This window comes from Siphateles boraxobius, unplaced genomic scaffold (assembly GCF_051911475.1).
Source record: "Siphateles boraxobius isolate OS27281-9 unplaced genomic scaffold, OSU_SipBor_1 3, whole genome shotgun sequence".
NCBI lineage: Eukaryota > Metazoa > Chordata > Actinopteri > Cypriniformes > Leuciscidae > Siphateles > Siphateles boraxobius.
The window spans coordinates 17,029,220-17,051,127 of record NW_027508919.1 but is presented as its reverse complement, the minus strand read 5'-3'; the positions used below and the strand labels follow the sequence as shown (position 1 = coordinate 17,051,127).

General features: G+C 44.7%; 1 protein-coding gene across 6 annotated transcripts in view; it reads right to left on the bottom strand.

Moving 5' to 3' along the window:
- The window catches only part of gria1a (glutamate receptor, ionotropic, AMPA 1a), an 88,963-nt gene that overhangs the window by 36,001 nt on the left and 31,054 nt on the right, over nucleotides 1–21,908 (bottom strand). For all 6 annotated transcript variants that reach the window (XR_013210374.1, XR_013210375.1, XM_077248009.1 and 3 more), the window contains exons 5-8: nucleotides 19,970–20,023; nucleotides 2,597–2,755; nucleotides 2,271–2,438; nucleotides 56–160 (exon numbers count right to left, since the gene is read on the bottom strand). Coding sequence is in view for 4 of the 6 variants with exons in the window: in XM_077248009.1 (XP_077104124.1) it covers nucleotides 56–160; nucleotides 2,271–2,438; nucleotides 2,597–2,755; nucleotides 19,970–20,023 (486 nt within the window). In the remaining 2 variants the exon portion in view is untranslated. The remainder of the gene's footprint in view (nucleotides 1–55; nucleotides 161–2,270; nucleotides 2,439–2,596; nucleotides 2,756–19,969; nucleotides 20,024–21,908) is intronic.

Sequence of the window (21,908 nt, the reverse complement as noted above, 5' to 3'; positions counted from 1 at the left end):
CAATCTGTCACATCAAGAGGCTTCCTAATCCTTTTCCTGATATTTAAGTACTTACTTTTTTCGGTCCCGTCGGCCTGAGCTCCATCACACTGACAGTGTAGTTTGTCCTTCGTCCCTTCTCGTTAAACTGAATGTGTCCCGTTAAGCCTTCAATCCGAACCTGAGTAAAAAGCACAGAGGAGATGACTTTCTTTCTTTCTTTCTTTCTTTCTTTCTTTCTTTCTTTCTTTCTTTCTTTCTTTCTTTCTTTCTTTCTTTCTTTCTTTCTTTCTTTCTTTCTTTCTTTCTTTCTTTCTTTCTTTCTTTCTTTCTCCTCCCCAGAAGGGTGTACATCTCTCACAGCGCCTCTTCTGTGTGTACAGTACAGAATGTCTCCCAGGCCGAATGATGGAGTTAATTGACCGAGTTGAACATCAATCTCTCGGGCCTCCCAGCAGATGGACCAAATTGCCTTAGTCCAGCACACATCAGACTCTCAGCAGACACAGCTGGGGCAACTGTGTGACAGAGCCTACCTCTGCAAGAAGAATGCTACACACTAAATTAACTAAATTGCTTAGACCTCCACAAACTTATAATTAAGTTAAAGCTCCAGTAGGTAGCTTTTGTAAACAAATATTTGTTAAAACTCTCATTATGTCCTGAAAGTAGAATATGAGACAGATAATCTGTGAAAAAAATTAAGCTCCTCTGGCTCCTCCCTGTGGTCCTACTGCCATTTGCAGAAATACACCGCTCCCGGTCAGAAACAACCAATCAGAACCAGGAGGAATGTCTTAGCAGTGTCAATCACGCTCGTGTACGCACTGATCACCCCTCTCTTGCACAGCGCGAGCGCGTACCGTCGTTCGTGACTCTCCTGTTCAAACTCGTTCATCCAAATGAACAAATCTTTTTTCGAGTCATTTCGTTCATTCAACGAACGAAATGACTCGAAAAAAGATTTATTAATTTTGAACGAGTCTTTTTCGGAGTCATTTCATTCATTCAACGAACGAATGACTCGAAAAAAGATTTGTTCATTTGGATGCACGAGTTCGAACAGGATCACGAACGTGCATCACAGAACAGAGCAATGCGAGCATTTGTGCTTATAAAACTTAAAGTTTTTTTATTTATTTTTGAAATGACCGATCGTTTCACTAGATAAGACCCTTATTCATCGTCTGGTATCGTTTCAAACCCTTTGAAGCTGCGCTGAAACTGTCATTTGGTCCTTGAAACGTTTGTGTCCTATTGAAGTCCATTATATGGAGAAAAAGCCTGGAATGTTTTCATCAAAAAACTTTATTTCTTTTCGACTGAAGAAAGAAAGACATGGACATCTTGGATGACATGGGGGTGAGTAAATTATTAGTAAAAGTTTTTTTTTAAAGTGAACTAATCCTTTAACGTTATCTTAGTAGCTATAACTTATAGAAAGAGTGCAACCTTATAAAGTTACATGTATTGCAAAATACATAATGATTTGAGGACCAAGTTTGTAGTCAAAGTATGGGGAGGCCATAGTCAATGTAAAGCATATTGTTGATGTTTCGTCCCTATTAGTGAATGTTCCATAACTGTTTATAATCCGCCGTCATCGGTGGTCCTGCTTACTAGCCTGCGCGTTCCCGGCAGGCTCCGCTGTGGGGGAGGAGCTGTGGAGGGAGGGCTGTAGCGTAGCAGAGAGCAAGGGGGTTGGACCTGTAAGTTGTGCTTGTTCAAATTTTCAGGCTAAGTCAACATTTTCTCAAAACTCCCTGCTGCAGCTTTAAGTGAAATGGAGAAACGAATGATACGGCTGGAAGAAACTGCCAATTTGTTGATGGCTTTTCAAAGAGAGGGCATTTCTAAAAAATCTCCAATAAGTCTCATTTGGTTTGGGCTAACAAAATCTGCTTATCCTCGCCTGCCAAATTCTATGCTCTGTGCTTAAATATTCATACGATGCCCAAAGCGAAGAGACAAACATCAGCCTAAGGGTAACACAACAAAGCCAGGTGTTCTTTCTCTCTCTTTGTAAATATAACTTGTCATGTGCTGTTAGGACCAGCATTTATCGCCAACAGGCTTTATTATCTGCAGTGTCACATTTGATTGTGATGGTCTCTTTGGTGAATCAATGTGAACTTTATGAGACAAAATAAAGATGTAATTTGCTTATTGGGGTTTCATTTTGTGCACTCAGAATAGATTAGAACCAGTGTCAGTCTTGCAGATTGAACGTTAGTGAACAATGTGTTCATTCAAAAAAAAGGTCTGTGTGCAGTCCCAACAGGGCAAGATACCTGCTGAAGTGCTCTCTGAATGTCGATGCCCTGCCCCCAAGGTGCTGGTGGGTTGGCCAGACACTCTCCAGCGTTTCCACGCCGAGATATATCTATCCTCTGCCTGCGGAGGTTCTGGAAGGCTGTGGACATGACTTTGACCCCATCATATGTGAGAGCTCCAGTGTACTGCATAAAGAAGTACATTTATTGTATTTAGTTTTATTTAATGTACATACACATTATATTTAATATATATAAAGCATATATATAAACCTAATTACATGTTTTTTTTTGTACTTCTTATGTATCAGGTTTAAATTCGTTCTTTACATTGTGAAATGTACCTTCAGCCCTCGCTTGGGAACTTTGGCATCTTTGTTTTCAAAGTCCAACCACTGCTGCACTGTTCTACTAATATTAGGGTTTGCGTAGTTCACCAGCTGGAAGCCTGTTACATTCGCCTCACCCTTCTTAAACTCTGTCAGGTCGATGTCCAGAAATCCCTATAAGAGAAGAGAGAACATGTAAGCACGACATACTGTGATTACAGTTACAGTAGAGCACACAGAAGGTTTCCAAAGTCAATAAGAAGATAAGAATCCAATTTCAACCAAATGCCAATCATTAAAAGCAAGTAATTGACTCAATTGAAAAGGGAAACCAATCTGAGATTAAATACGATGGCGAATCCCTTGCGATTGTTAAAAACAAAAACAAAATACAACTTAAGACCTCGACAAGAAATGCAGGTTGAATTCGCAGCAGAGGGAGTCATTTCCACAATAATGGTCAAGTGTAGAGAGAGAGCATGAGGCCGGGCCTGTGGAGTGCTGTCAAATGTAATTCAGGGTTTAAAATTATAATAGAAAGAATGGTTGGGTCAATCACTTAATGAAAAAGGCTAATCCCTCTCATCCACTGAGGCTGGTTATCCAAGAAAGCTTGGTTGTTATCCGATGTGGTTCTGGAAAATGCAGGAGCTGTGAATAGGAATTTGAAGTAAAAAAAACAAAACAGTGGCACATCATGAGAGTTTTCTGAGGGTTTGTCTTTAACCCCAATGGCTCTATTCAGTAATTCAAGGACTTTTCTCACAATCCTATCAGTTGAGGCAAGCTGCCCCAGAGCAGCCCACACACTCTCCGTACCAGAGATCATACCGAACTGAATCGAACCTGAAGTATTACGAGGAATGTTTCATTTCATGATGCTGACTATTTACTCCTATAAGCTCAAATATAAATGTGTGTGTACTAAAGATAAGTTTGTGTTCAGCTCAACAACAAAATACGTTAGTGTGTGTCTCACACTCAGTTTTGAGTGTAATAGCTCTTGTCAGACCGTAAGTGTGTTGATCTTTGATCCCATAACACGCTTGGTCCCCCAGGAGCAGTAACATGTCCCTGTGTACCCTGGGAACATCTGCTCCGTAGGACAACGAACAAGACTGACTACGCTTCTAACATGACCTCACGCTTGTGTCTTACCTTAAAGACCCTCACACACACACACACACACACACACACACACACACACACACACACACACACACACACACACACACACACACACACACACACACACACACACACACACACACACACACACACAAACTACTGGTCAGAATCATAAGATTAAATAGTATTACTTGGCAGAGCGTTCAATGTGTTTTTTTTATGTCAAACTATATGATATGCAGCCAATCTTTAGGAGATTTGTTACATTTGACAGTGTCGACTGGGCAATCAAACATATCATGTTCTGACATCCTCACTGACAGGCAAAAATGAAATGGCACCGCAGGGGAGTCCCATATGCCAATGTTGGCCCATATTGGTTGCCCACTAATTTAAATATGCAGAAGGAGAGGCTGTCAACCTAAATATTATGGTGCCACACATCCCTAAAAAAATTATCCCTTCGCTAGAAAATATATTTAGCAAAAATATAAAGGCAACTACGTATAAACTAATGTTAAAAAGTCTAGGGTCACTTTTTTATTTAGCAGAAATTAATACTTTTATTCAACATTAATGTATCATATTTATCAAGGGCTTCTTAAAAAAAGTATAAAAAAAGTATAATCCGCACAACTGATTTCAACATTAATTAATAATAAGAAATGTTTCTTGAGAAATGTTACACTGGATGATTGGTTGCTGAAATTCATCTTTGCCATCACAGGTATAAATTACATTTAAAAACATATATATAAAAAAAAAGCTTTTCACAGTATTATTGTTTTTCCTGAATTTTTTAACCAAACTTTGTTTGGGAACTTTCCGCTACGGGGAAAACCTCTTTTCCACGAGATATTGAAGCCAAAAATTATCCTTAATTTTTAATCAATGTAAAACGCTTTGCGACAGCATGCAGACATAGGCAAGGCAGCTTGCGTGCCTATTGGCTGACCTTTGGCAAAAGAATCAGCCTATCGACGGAGGCCCTGCGAGACATTCCACCCAATGGGGCACTTCGTGCCAATATACGTCACGTCCCGCCAGAATAGGCGTGGCCTTGGCCTATAAATACAGATCGATAGGCTGATACAAACTGGTTTTCATCGCTGAAGCGAACCAAGCTGTAGTATGCACGGCAAGATACGCAGTACTCGTTCCCTCTCTAGAGAGAACCGAGGTTGTGTTAGTAACCGAGTACGTTCTCTTACGAGAGTATCTCTTGTACTGCGTAATATCTTACGCTATGGGGAACACAATGCAACACGCCACAATGCAACACGCCGTGCGTACTGGGATCCGACACTAAAGTCCCAAGGGCAGTAGCCAGGGGCCCATATAGTGCATAATCACCATAGACTAACAGAGAGTTGGGGAAGACAGGCTGCAAGCATCATTTCCCAAGAAATAGCAGCATACAGGAGCTAGTTATGTTAACAGTGTTCCACACAGACAGGGTGAACTTGTTCAGCCTGAACTGGGTAACAGTACGGGTTATTCAGCACCCATGGAGCTGTTCTCTCGATCAGTGTGCATAAGCAATGACTCAGTATTCTGCGCCGGCGCAGTGGGACAGATAATACTGAAATCTAGACCGACAGCAGCTTAGCCTGTAAGGCGGGAACCTCTAGGTTATAAAACCTTATAAATGTAGACGGCGAGGCCCAGCCTGCCGCCATACAGATATCTTGCAAGGAGATACCGCTAGACCACGCCCACGACGAGGCCATAACTCTCGTGGAGTGCGCTCTGACACCCAAAGGACACTGCAGGCCCTTAGAAGTGTAAGCCAGCACTATGGTATCAACTATCCATCTGGATAGGCTCTGTTTTGATGCGGCCAGTCCCTTGGAGCGTCCGCCAAACAAAACGAAGAGCTGCTCTGTCTGTCTGAAGACCGACGAGCGGGACACATAAGCTCTCAGTGCCCTGACAGGGCAGAGGAGACTCACATCCTTCTCCTCATCACGAGCCGGGAGGGCGCACAGGGATATAACCTGGGCCCTGAACAGTGTGTTGAGAGATTTGGGCACGTACCCGTGCCTTGGTTTGAGTATGACTTTCAAGTCGTTAGGCCCAAACTCCATGCATGACGCGCTTACTGAAAGCGCTTGCAAGTCCCCTACATGCTTCACTGAAGCGAGAGCCATAAGGAATACCGTTTTGAGAGACAGATGTTTCATGTCTGACAAATGGATTGGCTCGAATGGGGCACCTTTCATGGCTTCTAAAACCGTAGAAAGGTCCCAAACAGGGACTGAGGGGGGTCTGGGAGGATTCAGCCTCAGAGCTCCCCTGAGGAATCGCACGACCAGGTCGTTTTTCCCCAGTGACTGGCCAGACGTCGGTTTTGCAAACGCCGCTATGGCCGCCACGTACACATTGAGCGTGGATGGGGTCCTGCCCTTATCCAGCAGCTCCTGAAGGAAGGAGAGCACTTCCGTAACCCCACAGTCTGCGGGTGAAAAGCCCTGAGCTTGACACCAGGCAGAGAATACTGACCACTTCGAGGAATAGAGCCGTCTAGTAGACGGGGCTCTAGCCTGCGTGATTGTATCTAACACTCCCTCTGGGAGGTTAGCGGGTACCCGTTGATGGCCCATGCATGTAGGGACCATAAATCCGGGCGAGGATGCCAAATCGAGCCCTTTGCCTGAGAGAGGAGGTCTCTCCTCACCGGTATCGGCCACGGGGCAGTGCTGGTGAGCCGCATCAAGACTGGGAACCAGTTCTGGTTTCTCCACTGGGCATCCGTTTTCCCTGATCCGTTCTAGCACCTGAGGCAGGAGCGAGACGGGGGGAAAAGCATAGAGGGGGGAGCAGGGCCATACGTGGGCCAGCGCATCCCTGCTCTTGGAGAAAAAGTTCGGACAGTGAGCGTTTTCTTGGGACGCGAACAAGTCCACCTGCGCTCTGCCGAATGTGTCCCACAGCAGTTGGATCGTCTGCGGGTGCAGCGACCACTCCCCTGCTGGGACATTGTTTCTGGACAGATGGTCTGGTCCCAGATTCAGGCGACCAGGCACATGCGCTGCTTTCAGTGAAAGCAGGTTGTGCTGAGCCCAGACCAGGAGGCGTTCCTTCAGCCTGTAAAGGTTTCGGGACCTGACGCCACCCTGGTGATTTATGTATGCCACCACTGACATGTTGTCCGATCGGACTAAGACATGGCGGCCTTTATCTGGGGACAAAAACGCCGTAGCGCGTTGCCTACTGCTAGCATTTCTAGACAGTTTATGTGTGACAGTTTACGGGACTATAGAGCCGCGGCGGAAGGATTTCGTGGCGCGCTGAATGTCCAGTTCTCGCTCTGGCGATAGACGTGCTGTCATAGACAGCGTGTCCAGCACTGTTCCCAGAAAAGAGATTTTCGGGCTGGGAAACAGCGAACTTTTCGCCCAATTGACTGTGAGACCCAGATTCTCGAGATGCTCCAGCACCGTGGTCCTGTGTTCTATGAGCTCTGAATGTGATCGAGCTAGAATCAGCCAATCGTCCAAGTAGTTCAACACTCGCATGCCCCGAAGTCTCAGGGGTGCGAGAGCCGCGTCCATGCACTTCGTAAATGTACGGGGTGCCAAAGACAGGCCGAACGGTAGGACTGTGTATTGATAAGCCTGGCCCTCGAAGGCGAATCTCAAGAATCGCTTGTGACGTGACGCTATTTGTATTTGGAAATAGGCGTCCTTCAGATCTATTGACATAAACCAGTCTCCTTGGCGCACTTGCGCGAGGATTTTCCTGGTTGTCAGCATTCTGAACTGGCGCTTCATAAGTATTCTGTTCAGCTGTCGCAGATCTAGAATGGGTCTGAGACCCCCGTCTTTCTTGGGTACCAGAAAATATCTGCTGTATGGCCCCCCTTCGCTCTGAGCCTGAGATAAAGGTTCTATGGCCCCTTTTCTCAGCAGTTTCGCTATTTCGGCTCGAAGTAGATGAGATACTTCGTTGTTCACCGAGGTTTCGACTCGCGCCGTGTAACGGCGGGGACGTCGAGCGAACTGTAGCGAATAGCCTCTCTTTATAGTGTTCAACACCCACTCTGATACCCCGGGCAGCTTTGCCCACGCATCTGCGTGGATAGCTAGGGGTAGAATGAAATCCGGGCTCTGGCCGCGGCATTGCAGCGGTTGCAGAGCTCCGGTGTGCTGAGACATAAACACTGTGTTAACAACGTGCGAGGCGGGAGGCGCGCTGATCACAGCGGGCAGCCTGGTCGCACTCGAATTCTCAATGACCGGTTGTGGAGAGAAAGCGAGCGGGACAAACCCCGTGGGGATGAGCGTGTCTGTGAGGGAATGTGGGCGCGGGACAGCGGGCACATTCACTGCACTTATAACACCGTCAGCTTGTGCTGACTCAATGTGTGTCGGTTTCATTTTTACAGAAACTGATGGATACGCATTGGGAGAGTTTTTATGGGCACTGTGTTGTGGGCACATTCACTACATTGTTTGCACAATCGACCTGAGTCGTGCTAGCCCTGCGCTGTGGCGGGCTGTGTCTGCGTGTGGGAATGGGCACTGGGACGTGGGCATTCTTACCACACTCATAACACCATCGGCCGTGGCCGGAACACCAGAAAATACACTCTTTATTGGATTTATTTGGGTAGCCGTAAAAACGGCTTTTGTGTGCAGGCAAGCGGGCAAATGAACCGGCTTGTTGACTGCTAAATACACTGGAACAGTCACATTGCATGGAACTGGACGAGCAAAATGTTTTGGTGAAAACCCGGCCGGGATTTGAACACCGTCGCTTTCCTAGAGAGGCTAGGAAGGCTTTGAGACCTCGGGCTTGATTTCGATCCTCGGCCGGGGCCCGCACTGAGGGCGGCGGCGTCCGGTAGAGCGAGAGCGCGGTCTCTGTTCTCGGGCCTGGCGGCGTTGAGAAGCGGCGGCGGCGGGTGGTGCAGGCTGCGGCTGGGAGCTCCGGGCAGGAGCGACCTGTTGCGGAACTAGAGCGCTTCGGGAGGAAGTGCTTCATAGCCTGCGATGTCTTTTGAACCTCTTGGAATCGAATCGGCAGATCCGAAAAGGCCAGTTGACCAAATGGGCGCGTCGAGAAATACAGCGCGCTCCGCTTCAGTCATTTCAGACAGCGTCAACCACAGATGTCTCTCAGCCACGGTGAGAGAGGCCATGCTCCACCCAATGGCCTGTGCAACTGATTTCTTAGCGCGTAGAGCCAGGTCTGTAGCGCTCCGTAAATCCGCAACGCTGATCGAATTCAGCGCCTTCCTCGTCCATTTTTCGGAGAAGATCGGCCTGGAAGATCTGCAGGATGGCCATTGTGTGTAGTGCTGACGCGGCTTGCCCGCGTCAGCACTACATAATATATATTATTTATATATACATAAATATATATTATAAATATATATTATATACATATATATATATATATATATATATATATATATATATATATACATAAATATATATTATTTATATATATTATATAAATACTATTAATAAATGTGCAAAAATTGGCCACTTAATATTTAATATTCGATTATTTTAATTATCACAATGAAAGTTTTAATTTTATTAAATTGAACAAGCACAACATTCAGCATTCAATCAAATATTCTTAAAGATTCATTATTATTAATAATGTTATTTCGACATATGTGTGCGTGCAACAAGCAAGAATTTGTAAATTCGGTGACAAGCGTGCCGAGAATTGATTTAATTTATGATGAGACGGCTATAGTTCACATGCTATGGTCACCGCGGCTCGCCGGCGCCTCCATATCATGATTATTGTCTGCTATATTTGCTGCTTATTTATTAAATCCAGGCAATTGGTTGATGAAAAATTTATTAAAATTAAGATACAATTTATACAAAACGAAATTCACTTTGAAAGAAAGGCTTTCTACAAAACAAAACATAATGAAGTGGTCAAAATCATGCCTGAACCACTCCATGTCTCCTGATATTGCGCATCCTCCTATCTACTCTGTTCACTTTCATAATCAACATAGATGGACAAAAATAACATTATAATATTTTAATAAATATGAAACTAAATGCGCTTATTTAATGGCTACAACACGTACAGACTCTCTAGCAGCGCGCCGCACTTGCACTCAACAAAGCCAGCACATATGTTGTCACTGTCCACGATTAGTTTAAAATATTTCCATACCTCCGACTTTCCTTCATACTTGCTCAAAGTTAATTCTCCTGTTTTAATTTTTTTCTTTACTTCTTCAAGCTCCATGTTGCACTTAAGCTACACAATAGGCCTAAAGCACAGCGTGCGGCCCGCGGGTCGGGCTCGGGCTCGGGCAGAGAATCTAAGCTCTACCTCAGACGGCGCGGCTTCTCACTCCGGATCCAGCGATGCAGATGCTTCGCTGAAGAGATGAAAATCAGTTTGTATCAGCCTATCGATCTGTATTTATAGGCCAAGGCCACGCCTATTCTGGCGGGACGTGACGTATATTGTCGCGAAGTGCCCCATTGGGTGTCATGTCTCGCAGGGCCTCTGTCGATAGGCTGCTGCTTTTGCCACAGGTCAGCCAATAGGCACGCAAGCTGCCTTGCCTATGTTTGCATGCTGTCGCAAAGCGTTTTACATTGATTAAAAATTAAGGATAATTTTTGGCTTCAATATCTCGTGGAAAAGAGGTTTTCCCCGTAGCGTAAGATATTACGCAGTACGAGAGATACTCTCGTAAGAGAACTACCATTCCACAGGGACAACTCAAAGTATCCTGTAACATCAAATCAATACTTGGAGGGAAGTGCTATCACACGGCTGACCTCAGGGCTGAAGCGGCACACAACCTCGTTTCACAGCCTCATCACACTCTGAGAGTGAGCAAGGCAATCAGAGATACACAGGCTGCCTGCATCACTGCACATACCATATTATGCCATGCTGTTACTGAGCGCAAAACTGGGACGCATGTCATCACAAGCTCTCAAGTCTGAAACATGGCACATTGTTCCCTCAATCAACATGACTACAGTCTTTGAAGGCAATCAAGAGCTCATTCACCAAGCACATTTATAATAAATTAAAGGAGAAAACAAAGTCAAGCAGTTTGCAGAATGAAACTTTCACTGATTTCAAAAAAAGCAAAACTCTCATGGACACACGTCTGAAACTCTCATTTCAGAAAGATAAATGTTTCAAATTTCTTATTTTGACAGGTTATATATTTTTAATCATTCACTACTTTATAACTTAATAACCACTAGCTCATAGGTCCAACTGTAGCCCAAAACTCGCAACAACTATATTGAAGCAGTGTTGTTATTGTAAACTAAAACAATTACAAAGAATTTTTGGTAATTGATAAATAAGATTAAGAACATCAACGAAAATTAGAAATGTTCGACAACTAAATGAAATAATTTTAAGTTGAAATTAAAGTTGAAATGCAAGTTGAATTAAGTTGAATGATTTAGCAAGAGTTATTAGGTGTTACGATCATCAGCTGGAGTGCCCTTGAGAGCCACCACAACTCTGTTGTGGCTCTCCACAACAGACTATTGTCTTTTCATTACATCTCCCATAATTCTTTGCCTGGACTCTTTGGCACTCATTGTTTTCACATGTGTCTCATCTTCTTGTTTGCTCACCTTATATATGCCTGGTTCTTTCTATCATTCCCTGCAAAGTCTTGTTTAGTGTTTGTACTGCAATTCTGAGCATGTTTGTAGTCTGTTTCTCCTGTGTCCTGGTTATCTTGATTCTCTGCCTGTTCCCTTGGATTTCTCTCTTTGCCTCAGCCCTTATCTGTTATTGTTTGGATTGCTTGTTTGTGTATGACCCTTGCCTGGATTTGGATTACGTATTTTGATTATTCTCTGTTCAATAAATACTGCATTTGGATCCTCAACCTTTGTGTCTCGGAGCAGTACGTGACAGTAGGCCTAATATTAATAGTGACGTTTGCCTTGAATTGAATCTGCCTGGTTAGACACACCACGCTAGGGACTCTATGAGTCTATAACCAATCGAGAGATGGAGGAGAAATGGGGCAAGGAGTCATTCCTGATTACAACAGCAAGTTGCTTTCTGAAGCACTGCCACTGCTCTCTCATGATTAGCCGCATCTTTCTGTTTTTTTTCTTTCTTTTTTTCATTCAGAAGCACGTCTTTTGGCATTCCTTCTTATGTCACTATCTGCTCTATCTGCTCTCATAGCAACAGTGACATCCTGTTTCCTGGAACAGAGCACCACTGATGATATCCTTCAGTTGTATGTGACTGATATAATTGATTACAGGTTTTTGACGTTTTTCGTTCATTTTTGCCAGTCTTGTTCTCTTGGCCCAGCGTAATTATTCTCAATTTCAGGCGTAGGCGGTCCTCCCACTCTAGAACTACATAGAGGGCTTTTGCCCATCTGATCCTACACAAACTCACTGTAAACCAAGTGAATGATCTAAGGAATGCAAGATTTTGCATAAAGACACCTGTATTCTCATTACAAGTTCTCAAATCACATCAGTCAAGCACAAGACTCGAGAATTGCAGCCAAAATGTGAGATATTGTGGACGTGTCTCCTTAGCATGCAGTATGAAAACCTGCACAGTCTCTGTGTTACACCATTAGGATATTTCCACATCACTGCAAAAAACTAAAGAGGACGCTCCTCTTTTTCCTCTTTTTTTTAATTGATCATTAGAGTCATTTGTACGTAAATATGTTTTTGATTCACTAAAATACACCTGCAAACTCACAAGAGATGAAAACGTCCCAGGTTACGTATGTAACCCTAGTTCCCCGAAGGGACGGACGCTGCGTGAAATCGCAGTGGGAACGCCCTCAGCGTGACGCGTCTGAAGCATGAATGAAATCAGTCAATGGAGAGAATGAGCGTACGGCGAGTGACGTCATCGACCAGGAAGCTATAAATATCCCCTGAGTACACAATACGCCAGCTTAAAAGTTACTGAAGCAGCGACCCAAGGGGATGCCGAGAGTATGGCAGGACACGCAGCGTCCGTCCCTTCGGGGAACTAGGGTTACATACGTAACCTGGGACGTTCCCCTTCAGGGACTACCGCTGCGTGAAATCGCAGTGGGAACGCAATACCCACATCCCCATACGACCAAATCCCCGTCGTGTGTCATTAGGAGACACAAACCGACGAGAGAACCTGAGCCCCGGGAGTGGAGCTAAGATCGAGGGAATAAAATCTAACGAAAGTGTGCGGTGAGGACCAGCCTGCCGCATCACAAACGTCCTGAAGAGAAGCTCCTGAAAGAAGAGCTGTAGAAGCAGCCATACTCCGGGTGGAATGAGCCCTTACAGCCAAAGTGAATGCTGATGGGCCGAACCATAAGCAAGTGGGATGGCCTCGACCACCCACTTGCTCATCCTTTTTCTAGATGCAGGACACCCTTTCTTAGGTGACCCAAACAGACGAACATTTGTTCCGATCTCCTCCACAGGGCAGCTCTGTGGACGTAAGCATCAAAACCCAAACTGGGCACAGCAAATTAATTTTCTCCTGGTCTGACGTCAGAAAAGGCGGAGGACAGAAAACCTGCAGAACTATAGGTCTAACTGAAACAGTTGGAACCTTAGGAACATAACCTGGTCTCGGAAAGAGAAAGGCCTTAACCAACCAGGAGCAAATTCCAGGCACGAGGGAGCCACCGAAAGTGCTTGAATATCTCCAATTCTTTTTAGAGATGAGATAGCGAGAAGAAGGATAGTCTTTAGAGTAAGAAACTTTTCCGAAACTTCCTCGATGGGCTGGAAAGGAGCAAGGGAGAGACCTTCTAAGATGACGGCCAGATCCCAAGCTGGTACCCTTGTGCGAACTGCAGGCCTCAGCCTCAAGGTGACACGAAGGAAGCGAGACATAAGCGGGTGTTTCCCGAGGGAACCTCCACTTGAAGGGGTGTGGTAAGCAGCTAAGGCCGCCACATACACCTTCAGTGTGGAGTGGGATAACCCTGTGGAGAGACGGTCCTGCAGGAAATCCAGGACTGTACCAACCGGGCAGTTAACTGGGTCCTGCTGGCGCTCTCCACACCAAGAGGTGAAAAGTTTCCACCTCGCGGCATATAACTTCCTCGTGGAGGGAGCTCTGGATCGGAGGATGGTCTCAACGACCTCAGCCGAGAGACCAGAATCTATGAGCTGGGCCCCCTCAGAGGCCAAGCCCACAGCCTCCATAGCTCTAGACGGGGGTGAAGGATCGACCCACTCGCCTGAGAGAGCAGATCTCTCCTGATCGGTATCTCTAGGGGAGAGCCGTTGAGGAGAGACACTAGGTCCGCAAACCATACCCGGGCCGACCAGAACGGGGCTATTAGCAGGAGACTGAGCCCGTCCCGGCGAACCCTCTCCAGAACTCCTGGGAGCAGAGCGATCGGGGGAAAAGCGTACAAGCGTGACCTCGGCCACGGATGTACCATCGCATCCAACCCCAGCGGGGCTGGATGGCTGAGAGAGAACCACAGCAGGCAGTGTGATGTTTCTCGAGAAGCAAATAGGTCTACCTCGGCAAGACCGAAATGTTTCCATAGGAGTTCCACCACCTCGGGGTGAAGACTCCATTCCCCGGGCCTCGGCCCCTGTCTTAACAGGATGTCTGCCCCCTGATTTAAATACCCCGGGAGATAAAAGCTCTCAGAGAAAGAATTTTCCCCTGGGACCATAGAAGGATCTGACGTGCCAGTTTGTAAAGCGGGCGAGAACGCAAACCCCCCTGATGGTTGATATAAGAAACCACCGATGTGTTGTCTGTCTGGACAAGAACATGGTGGCCCCTTAGGTCTGGGAGGAAGTGTTTCAGAGCCTGAAACACCGCCAACATCTCTAGGCAGTTTAAGTGCCACAGACGATGATGGTCCTCCCACAGACCCTGAGCCCACCCGTGAGAGAGGCATCTGTCATTAGCATAACGCGACGACAAGGAGCTCCTAACACAGGGCCTTGGGACAGAAACCAAGGATCTTTCCACATGATCAGGGCGTGATGACACCGTCGCAAACTCACGATCATGCGAAGCGGATTTCCCCTCGGGGAGAATCCCTTGGTCCTGAGCCACCACTGTAACAGTCTCATGTGCAAGAGGCCAAGAGGTATCACGTTGGACGCAGCTGCCATGAGACCTAGCAGTCTCTGGAACTGTTTTACAGTGGATGACTGGCCTAGCTTGACCTGATCTACTGCAGCGAGAATCAAAGCAATACGAGCAGGTGACAATCGTGCCTGCATCGTCGTTGAATCCCACACTACACCTAGAAAAGTGGTTCTCTGTAATGGAGAAAGAACACTCTTTTTGGCGTTGAGCCTCAGCCCCAGTCACTTGATATGAGCAAGAACGACATCTCGGTGCCGAACCGCCTGTTGTTCCGATTGAGCTAGAATCAAGCAATCGTCTATATAGTACAGAAAGCGGATGCCCTGTAACCTCAGCGGGGCTATAGCAGCATCCGTACACTTCGTGAATGTTCGGGGTGACAGTGCTAGGCCGAACGGAAGAACCCGATATTGGTACGCTTCGCCCCCGAAAGCGAACCTCAGGAACTTCCTGTGTTGAGGGAGGATAGATACATGGAAGTAAACGTCCTTTAGATCTATCATGACAAACCAGTCCTCGGATCTGATTTGAACATCCCCAGTGACAGACACAGCGCCCTGTAACGTACTGGCAGGGAACAGCTGGTCTGGGCACTCCACAACCCTCCTCGGAGGGGGCGAGCGTCCCTCGGGAAATCGCTCGCCGAGTCTCTCTACGCCCTGTGAAGGCAGGGTTAGTAGAGCAGACCACTGAGGGCATCGGAAAAGACAGGGCACCGTGTTCTTGTGCAGTGAACTCAGGTCTTTCACGATAGGGACCACCCTCAGAACCCTGACGTTCAGCACGTCAGGATTTTTTTTTTTTTCGATGAAGTAGTATCCTAACTCCCTGCTGGGTGGGGGACCCATTCCGCCAGGAACTCTACTAAGGGAACCAGCCTCTCGAGGCTGGCCTCCGGATGAACATCCCGAGTGACAGACACAGCGCCCTGTAACATACTGGCAGGAAACAGCTGGTCTGAGCACTCCACAACCCTCCTTGGAGGGGGCGAGCGTCCCTTGGGAAATCGCTCGCCGAGTCTCTCTACGCCCTGTATAGGCAGGGTTAGTAGAACAGACCCCTGAGGGCATCGAGAAAGACAGGGCACCGTGTTTTTGTGCGGTGAACTCAAGTTTTTCCCGATGGGGACCACCCTCAGAGTCCTGACGTTCAGCCCGTCAGGACTTTTTCGACGCGGCCTTTCTGGCGACAATGACTGTCCTCAGATCAGTCCTGCCCCGAGAAGGCCGCGCCGGAGAGCACCCCGCCTCGTCCCTCCAGTTTCTCTGCAGGGGGGCACGAGACGTGACACTCCGCTTCTGCTGTGCTCTTTTTGAAGACGAACTCGACGAAAGACTTTGCTCTGGTTGAACATTCTGCGTGACAGACACAGTGCCCTGTAACGGCGCACCGGCAGGGAACGACTGGTCTGAACACACTAGAACCCTCCTTAGAGGCGGCGAGCGTCCCTCGGGAAAGCACTCGCCGGACCCTTCTACGCCCTGTTTCGGCAGGGTTAGTAGGACGGGCCCCTGAGGGCGCCGGGAGAGACAGGGCACCCTTAAGGGAGGTGAACGCAAGTCTCTCTCGGCGGGGACCCCCCTCAGATTTCCTTTGAGCAGGTCGGCCTGAAAAGCCTGCATAAAAGTCATCGTATGCAAACATGCAGCCGCCTGCCGACCCACCGAGTAAGCCTTCCCCACCAGCACAGAGGTATATATATTTATTTATTTATTTTTTTTTTGGTGGAAGAGCCGGTGCTTTAAGTGAAGACGATGAAGCAGGAGAGAGATAGCTCGCAAGCGTCTCCTCCGCCTACAGTATCGTCACATAACCAGCAGATTTAGCACCAACAATGTTACCATAAGCATTGGACTGATTTGTGTAAATTCTGCTTGAAACCGGTCTAACCCAGGTCTTTGAAACCTCAGCATGAAGATCTGGGAAGAACGGTAAGCACCGGCTAGAAGGTTGAGGTCGTGCAGACAGAAATCTATCATCTAGATTGCTTTTAATTCTAGAAACCTGTCTATCAGCTGGCCACTCGATACTGTTATTTTTTTTTTTTTTTAGCTTTTCAACAGCCCGAGATAAAACATCCATCAAACCTTCTTCATTTGCAGTATAATGTGATAAACTATTTTTCTCTGATAATAAACTTTCGACATCCAGCTCCTCAGAACTGGAAAATCTCAATTCAACATCATCATGTGCCTCCACCCGGGCAGAAGTAACCGCCGCAGCGCGTGCTTCCAGAGCTGGGTGAGAGGCACTAGATCTCGTCGGAGATAGCTGAGATAGGGCGGAGCCCGTCTCAACGTCGCCAGCGAGATCCATCTGCAAGCCCAAAGACAAGCGCCGCCGCTCTGCCTCAACAGAAGCGGGACCCGAGCCTCGGGGAGCTCGCAGCAAATCACTCTCCTCGAAGAGCGATCGCCGCGAGTGAGAGTTCTCAAGGGAAAACGCTCGCAATGCTGACAATCGACTCCCTCGAGAGCCGACTGGGCATTGCTGCACTCCCAAACAAGCCACACTTAGCTCGTGTGAATCCCCACCCGTGATGTGCCGAGTACAGGGGGGAACACACTTCTTATACTGCTCGCTCATATTGGTTTTTTTATATAAAATATATATAGTGAAAACTCCTGACAAAACAGACAAACACAATCGACAGATTCAGACACACACAGAGCTGCTGAAGTAACTAAAAGCTGGCGTATTGTGTACTCAGGGGATATTTATAGCTTCCTGGTCGATGACGTCACTCGCCGTACGCTCATTCTCTCCATTGACTGATTTCATTCATGCTTCAGACGCGTCACGCTGAGGGCGTTCCCACTGCGATTTCACGCAGCGGTAGTCCCTGAAGGGGAACGGTAACATGTTTACAAAGTAAATTGTTGTTGGGGTGTCAAGGGGCATCCTCCCTCAGGAGAATTTTTGGTAACACTTTGCAATTACAGGGCATGAATAATCATGTACTAATACCTGAATTAATAGTAACTTCAACATGAACTCATGATTAGTGAATATATTAACAAATAATGAACCGATGAAGAGCAATCCTACGACAGAAGTCATAATGATTCATGCATGAATAACAGCATCCTTAAACATGTTGGTACATGTTTGAAAGTTAATGCATTCATTAACGTTTAGGGGTAAAATAATTTAATCAGGCTTCATGAGAATAAATAGTAAATATTTTGACTGAAATACATTAAACAATTTATTAGTCATAATTTAAACTATTGACATCAGCAGCTTCATCATAAACATTACTGAAAGGCAAATGATTAGTTTGTCATTAATTTAACTGATCCTCCTTATCAAACATAGAAAATATTAAATAGGCTGTACCTCCGTTGTCTGACATTTTGAAAAGCCATACAACATCGCTTAACTGGACTGAATACTAGTTGTAGTACATGTGTATTTGATAGTATTTTTATGATAAATCATGAGCTGAAATTAGTAAGTAGTTAACAGTGAATTAATTATGATGTGCCCCCTCAAGTAAAGTCATGACACAGTCATGCATTAAAAAGCCATTACTTTATGTTAGTGTATGGTTGCTTAATCATGAGTTAGTAATGATGTGCCCCCTCAAGTATAGTCATGACACAATGATGCACTTACAAATCATTAACTAAAATATGAATAAACATATACAATAAGAGGACCATCCTTATTCCTTTTCACCCATGGTTTAGGTATTACTAAACATAGGCCTAAATTAACTATAAAAATCACAAAACGGTTTGGATCAAATTTAATTTATTAGTGGTAGTTATTAGTGTATTTTCCATGTTTAATTAGACAGATCTGTGTAATTAATGGCTAAATAATCATGATACAGATTTTGGCCAAGCTTTCAACATACCTCCTGATGTACATTCATGTTTATTTCATGTTGTAATTAAATCAGAAGAGATGATCGGTTCACGAATCACATCACGCGCAACCTTCGGGTTACCAGTCTGACTCGAATTATTACTATTAGGCCATGAATGTTTACTATTGTGCTTGCAATTTCACCCTGTGGGCATATTTTGCTAATGTGACTGCACATTAACAGTCAAATACTGTGAAAAAAAAATATTTTACCGTGGTGCTAAAGATGGAAAGGTCATGGAGGAAATGCTGGTACAGTACAGTGAACCTCCTAACTTTTTTATTATGAAAATATTGATCTTAAAAATAACAGGAGCCACACATCCTCTGAAAAAAGACAGAGTAAAAGATCAATCTTTTTAAGAATGATTATCTGGATTTTTAAAATAATGATTGATTTTAGCTCAATTCAATATTTCCCCATTCTCTCCTCTCGGATGTACTTGTAGCAGGTGTTCATATCTCTCAACTGAGTGGATGGAGTTGTATCTTTTTCCGCTTGGCGTCCCTGCAAATGTGGTGCAGTGAGTTGGTGATGTTACTATAGAAACTAGCCTTTACCCAAAAGGCTTGGACACAGAGGCAAAGCTTACACAGGCATCCACTCATATACAAACGTCCATGAATGCGTGCACACACACACACACACACACACACACACACACACACACACACACACACACACACACACACACACACACACACACACACACACACACACACACACACACACACACACACACACACACACACACACACACACACACACTCACGCAAACATAGTGTAAATAGAATTGAGCTCCCCGTCGTGGGACACTGGGAGTAATTTGCTCACTTCTTAAAATTTGGCAATTATGGAAATATCAGGCAGTTGCAAATCTTTCTTTATTGCTTTGCAACCTTTATCGTTTATCATTTACAATTACATCTAACAAACCGTCCAGACCAGTTTAATTTAAAATCCTCAGCAGTGTGCCATCCAGGAGCACACCACAGCATATTAATGCTGCGATTATCATCATTTCAGTTTAAATCAATTTAGCCCTCTGCTCTCATACGTTGAGTGCAACTACAGACAAAGACTGCAGAAATCACTTGTAGTTTTTGATATTCACAGAGCAGTTCTCCAGGCAATGTTTATATAACATCTCATTTGTTAGTCATAGTGAGCATCTTCTTACGATTGGTCAGTAGTGAAAATATGCAAATCACTTTTAATATCAAGAGTCCAGTGGCATTTGAAAGCCTAATGCTAAGGTTTAGTCATGAGATCTCTCATAGTGCTGAAATGAGTGCCTTTTTTGTTTGTTTGTTTTTGCTTACCAGGTTTGCCAGGATGTAGTGATAACTCTTCACGTTCTTCCCCAGCTCGATGATCTGAAATGGACCAAAGGAATAAGATGAAAAGTTACAGCGGTCAGTATTCATTTTGGAGAACACAGCACTATATAAAGCCTTATTTATGACAGTAAACCCACAAATATTAATAAATCACACAGTAATATAATATTTGCTGGCACATAACTGCAAAACACGTATTGTATTTTTTGTTTTTCTCTGCATTAATCAATTGAATCAGTAGTCAATGAGCATGCGTTAAACTGTATAATTGCCAAGCTCTGATCTGCGAAATCTGACTATAATGCATTAAAGGGGTGGTAAAACACGATTTAACTTTTCTAACTTTAGCTAGTGTGTAATGTTGCTGTTTGAGCATAAACAACATCTGAAAAGTTACAACGCTCAAAGTTCAAAGCAAAGGGAGATATTTGCTTATAAAGAAATCAATTTATTAAGATATTTTATTTTGCTTTGGAGAAGAGTTGTTGTGGTATACTAGGCTGTTGTTGCCGCATTGCTGTCGAAACGCTGTTATTTCCATCCGGATTGCTGGTCCACTTTGTTCAGCCTTCCTAGGGTCGGGGGAGTTAGGGATCAATGGTTAACATTTATTTTTAACTCGGTCCCTCATAATTATTACCCAAATCTCGCTCTCTGTGCTGCACATTTTGCGGAGGAAAGCTTCCACAATCTTCGCGAGTTCAGTGCAGGATTCGCACAATGGCTTGTCCTGAAAGATGGAGCTGTTCCAACTTTAAGAACAGAACTTTTGTTTACGGGCCACAACCTGTAAGTATGATTTATTTTTCGTCGAGGTGTTTTCCTGTAATAGTTTGTATTGTTAATTGTACGTTGTAGCAAGGAAGTAAACAAATGAGAACACTGTTTGGCTCTGCGAACCAGTTTGTTAAATGCTCATTCATACTTACGTTATCCGACAAACACCTAACGTTACAAACTTTTTTTTTAATCTCAACAGCAAACATGGAATTAGTGTAAATTATTCTTTGATTAGAGCTTTATGTATTGTTTATCTACAGGCATGCTAAACATGGTTCTGTGTTTGATTTGGCTACTGTAGTAAAGCCAATGTTCGTTTTGGGTTAATAGTTCTGCTGACAGATATTTGGCTACAATCGTTCTAAAAATACAAAAGTAACGGTAATCAAGTAATCAGAAGAGATGATCGGTTCACGAATCACATCACGCGCAACCTTCGGGTTACCAGTCTGACTCGAATTATTACTATTAGGCCATGAATGTTTACTATTGTGCTTGCAATTTCACCCTGTGGGCATATTTTGCTAATGTGACTGCACATTAACAGTCAAATACTGTGAAAAAAAATATTTTACCGTGGTGCTAAAGATGGAAAGGTCATGGAGGAAATGCTGGTACAGTACAGTGAACCTCCTAACTTTTTTATTATGAAAATATTGATCTTAAAAATAACAGGAGCCACACATCCTCTGAAAAAAGACAGAGTAAAAGATCAATCTTTTTAAGAATGATTATCTGGATTTTTAAAATAATGATTGATTTTAGCTCAATTCAATATTTCCCCATTCTCTCCTCTCGGATGTACTTGTAGCAGGTGTTCATATCTCTCAACTGAGTGGATGGAGTTGTATCTTTTTGTGTAATGTTGCTGTTTGAGCATAAACAACATCTGAAAAGTTACAACGCTCAAAGTTCAAAGCAAAGGGAGATATTTGCTTATAAAGAAATCAATTTATTAAGATATTTTATTTTGCTTTGGAGAAGAGTTGTTGTGGTATACTAGGCTGTTGTTGCCGCATTGCTGTCGAAACGCTGTTATTTCCATCCGGATTGCTGGTCCACTTTGTTCAGCCTTCCTAGGGTCGGGGGAGTTAGGGATCAATGGTTAACATTTATTTTTAACTCGGTCCCTCATAATTAT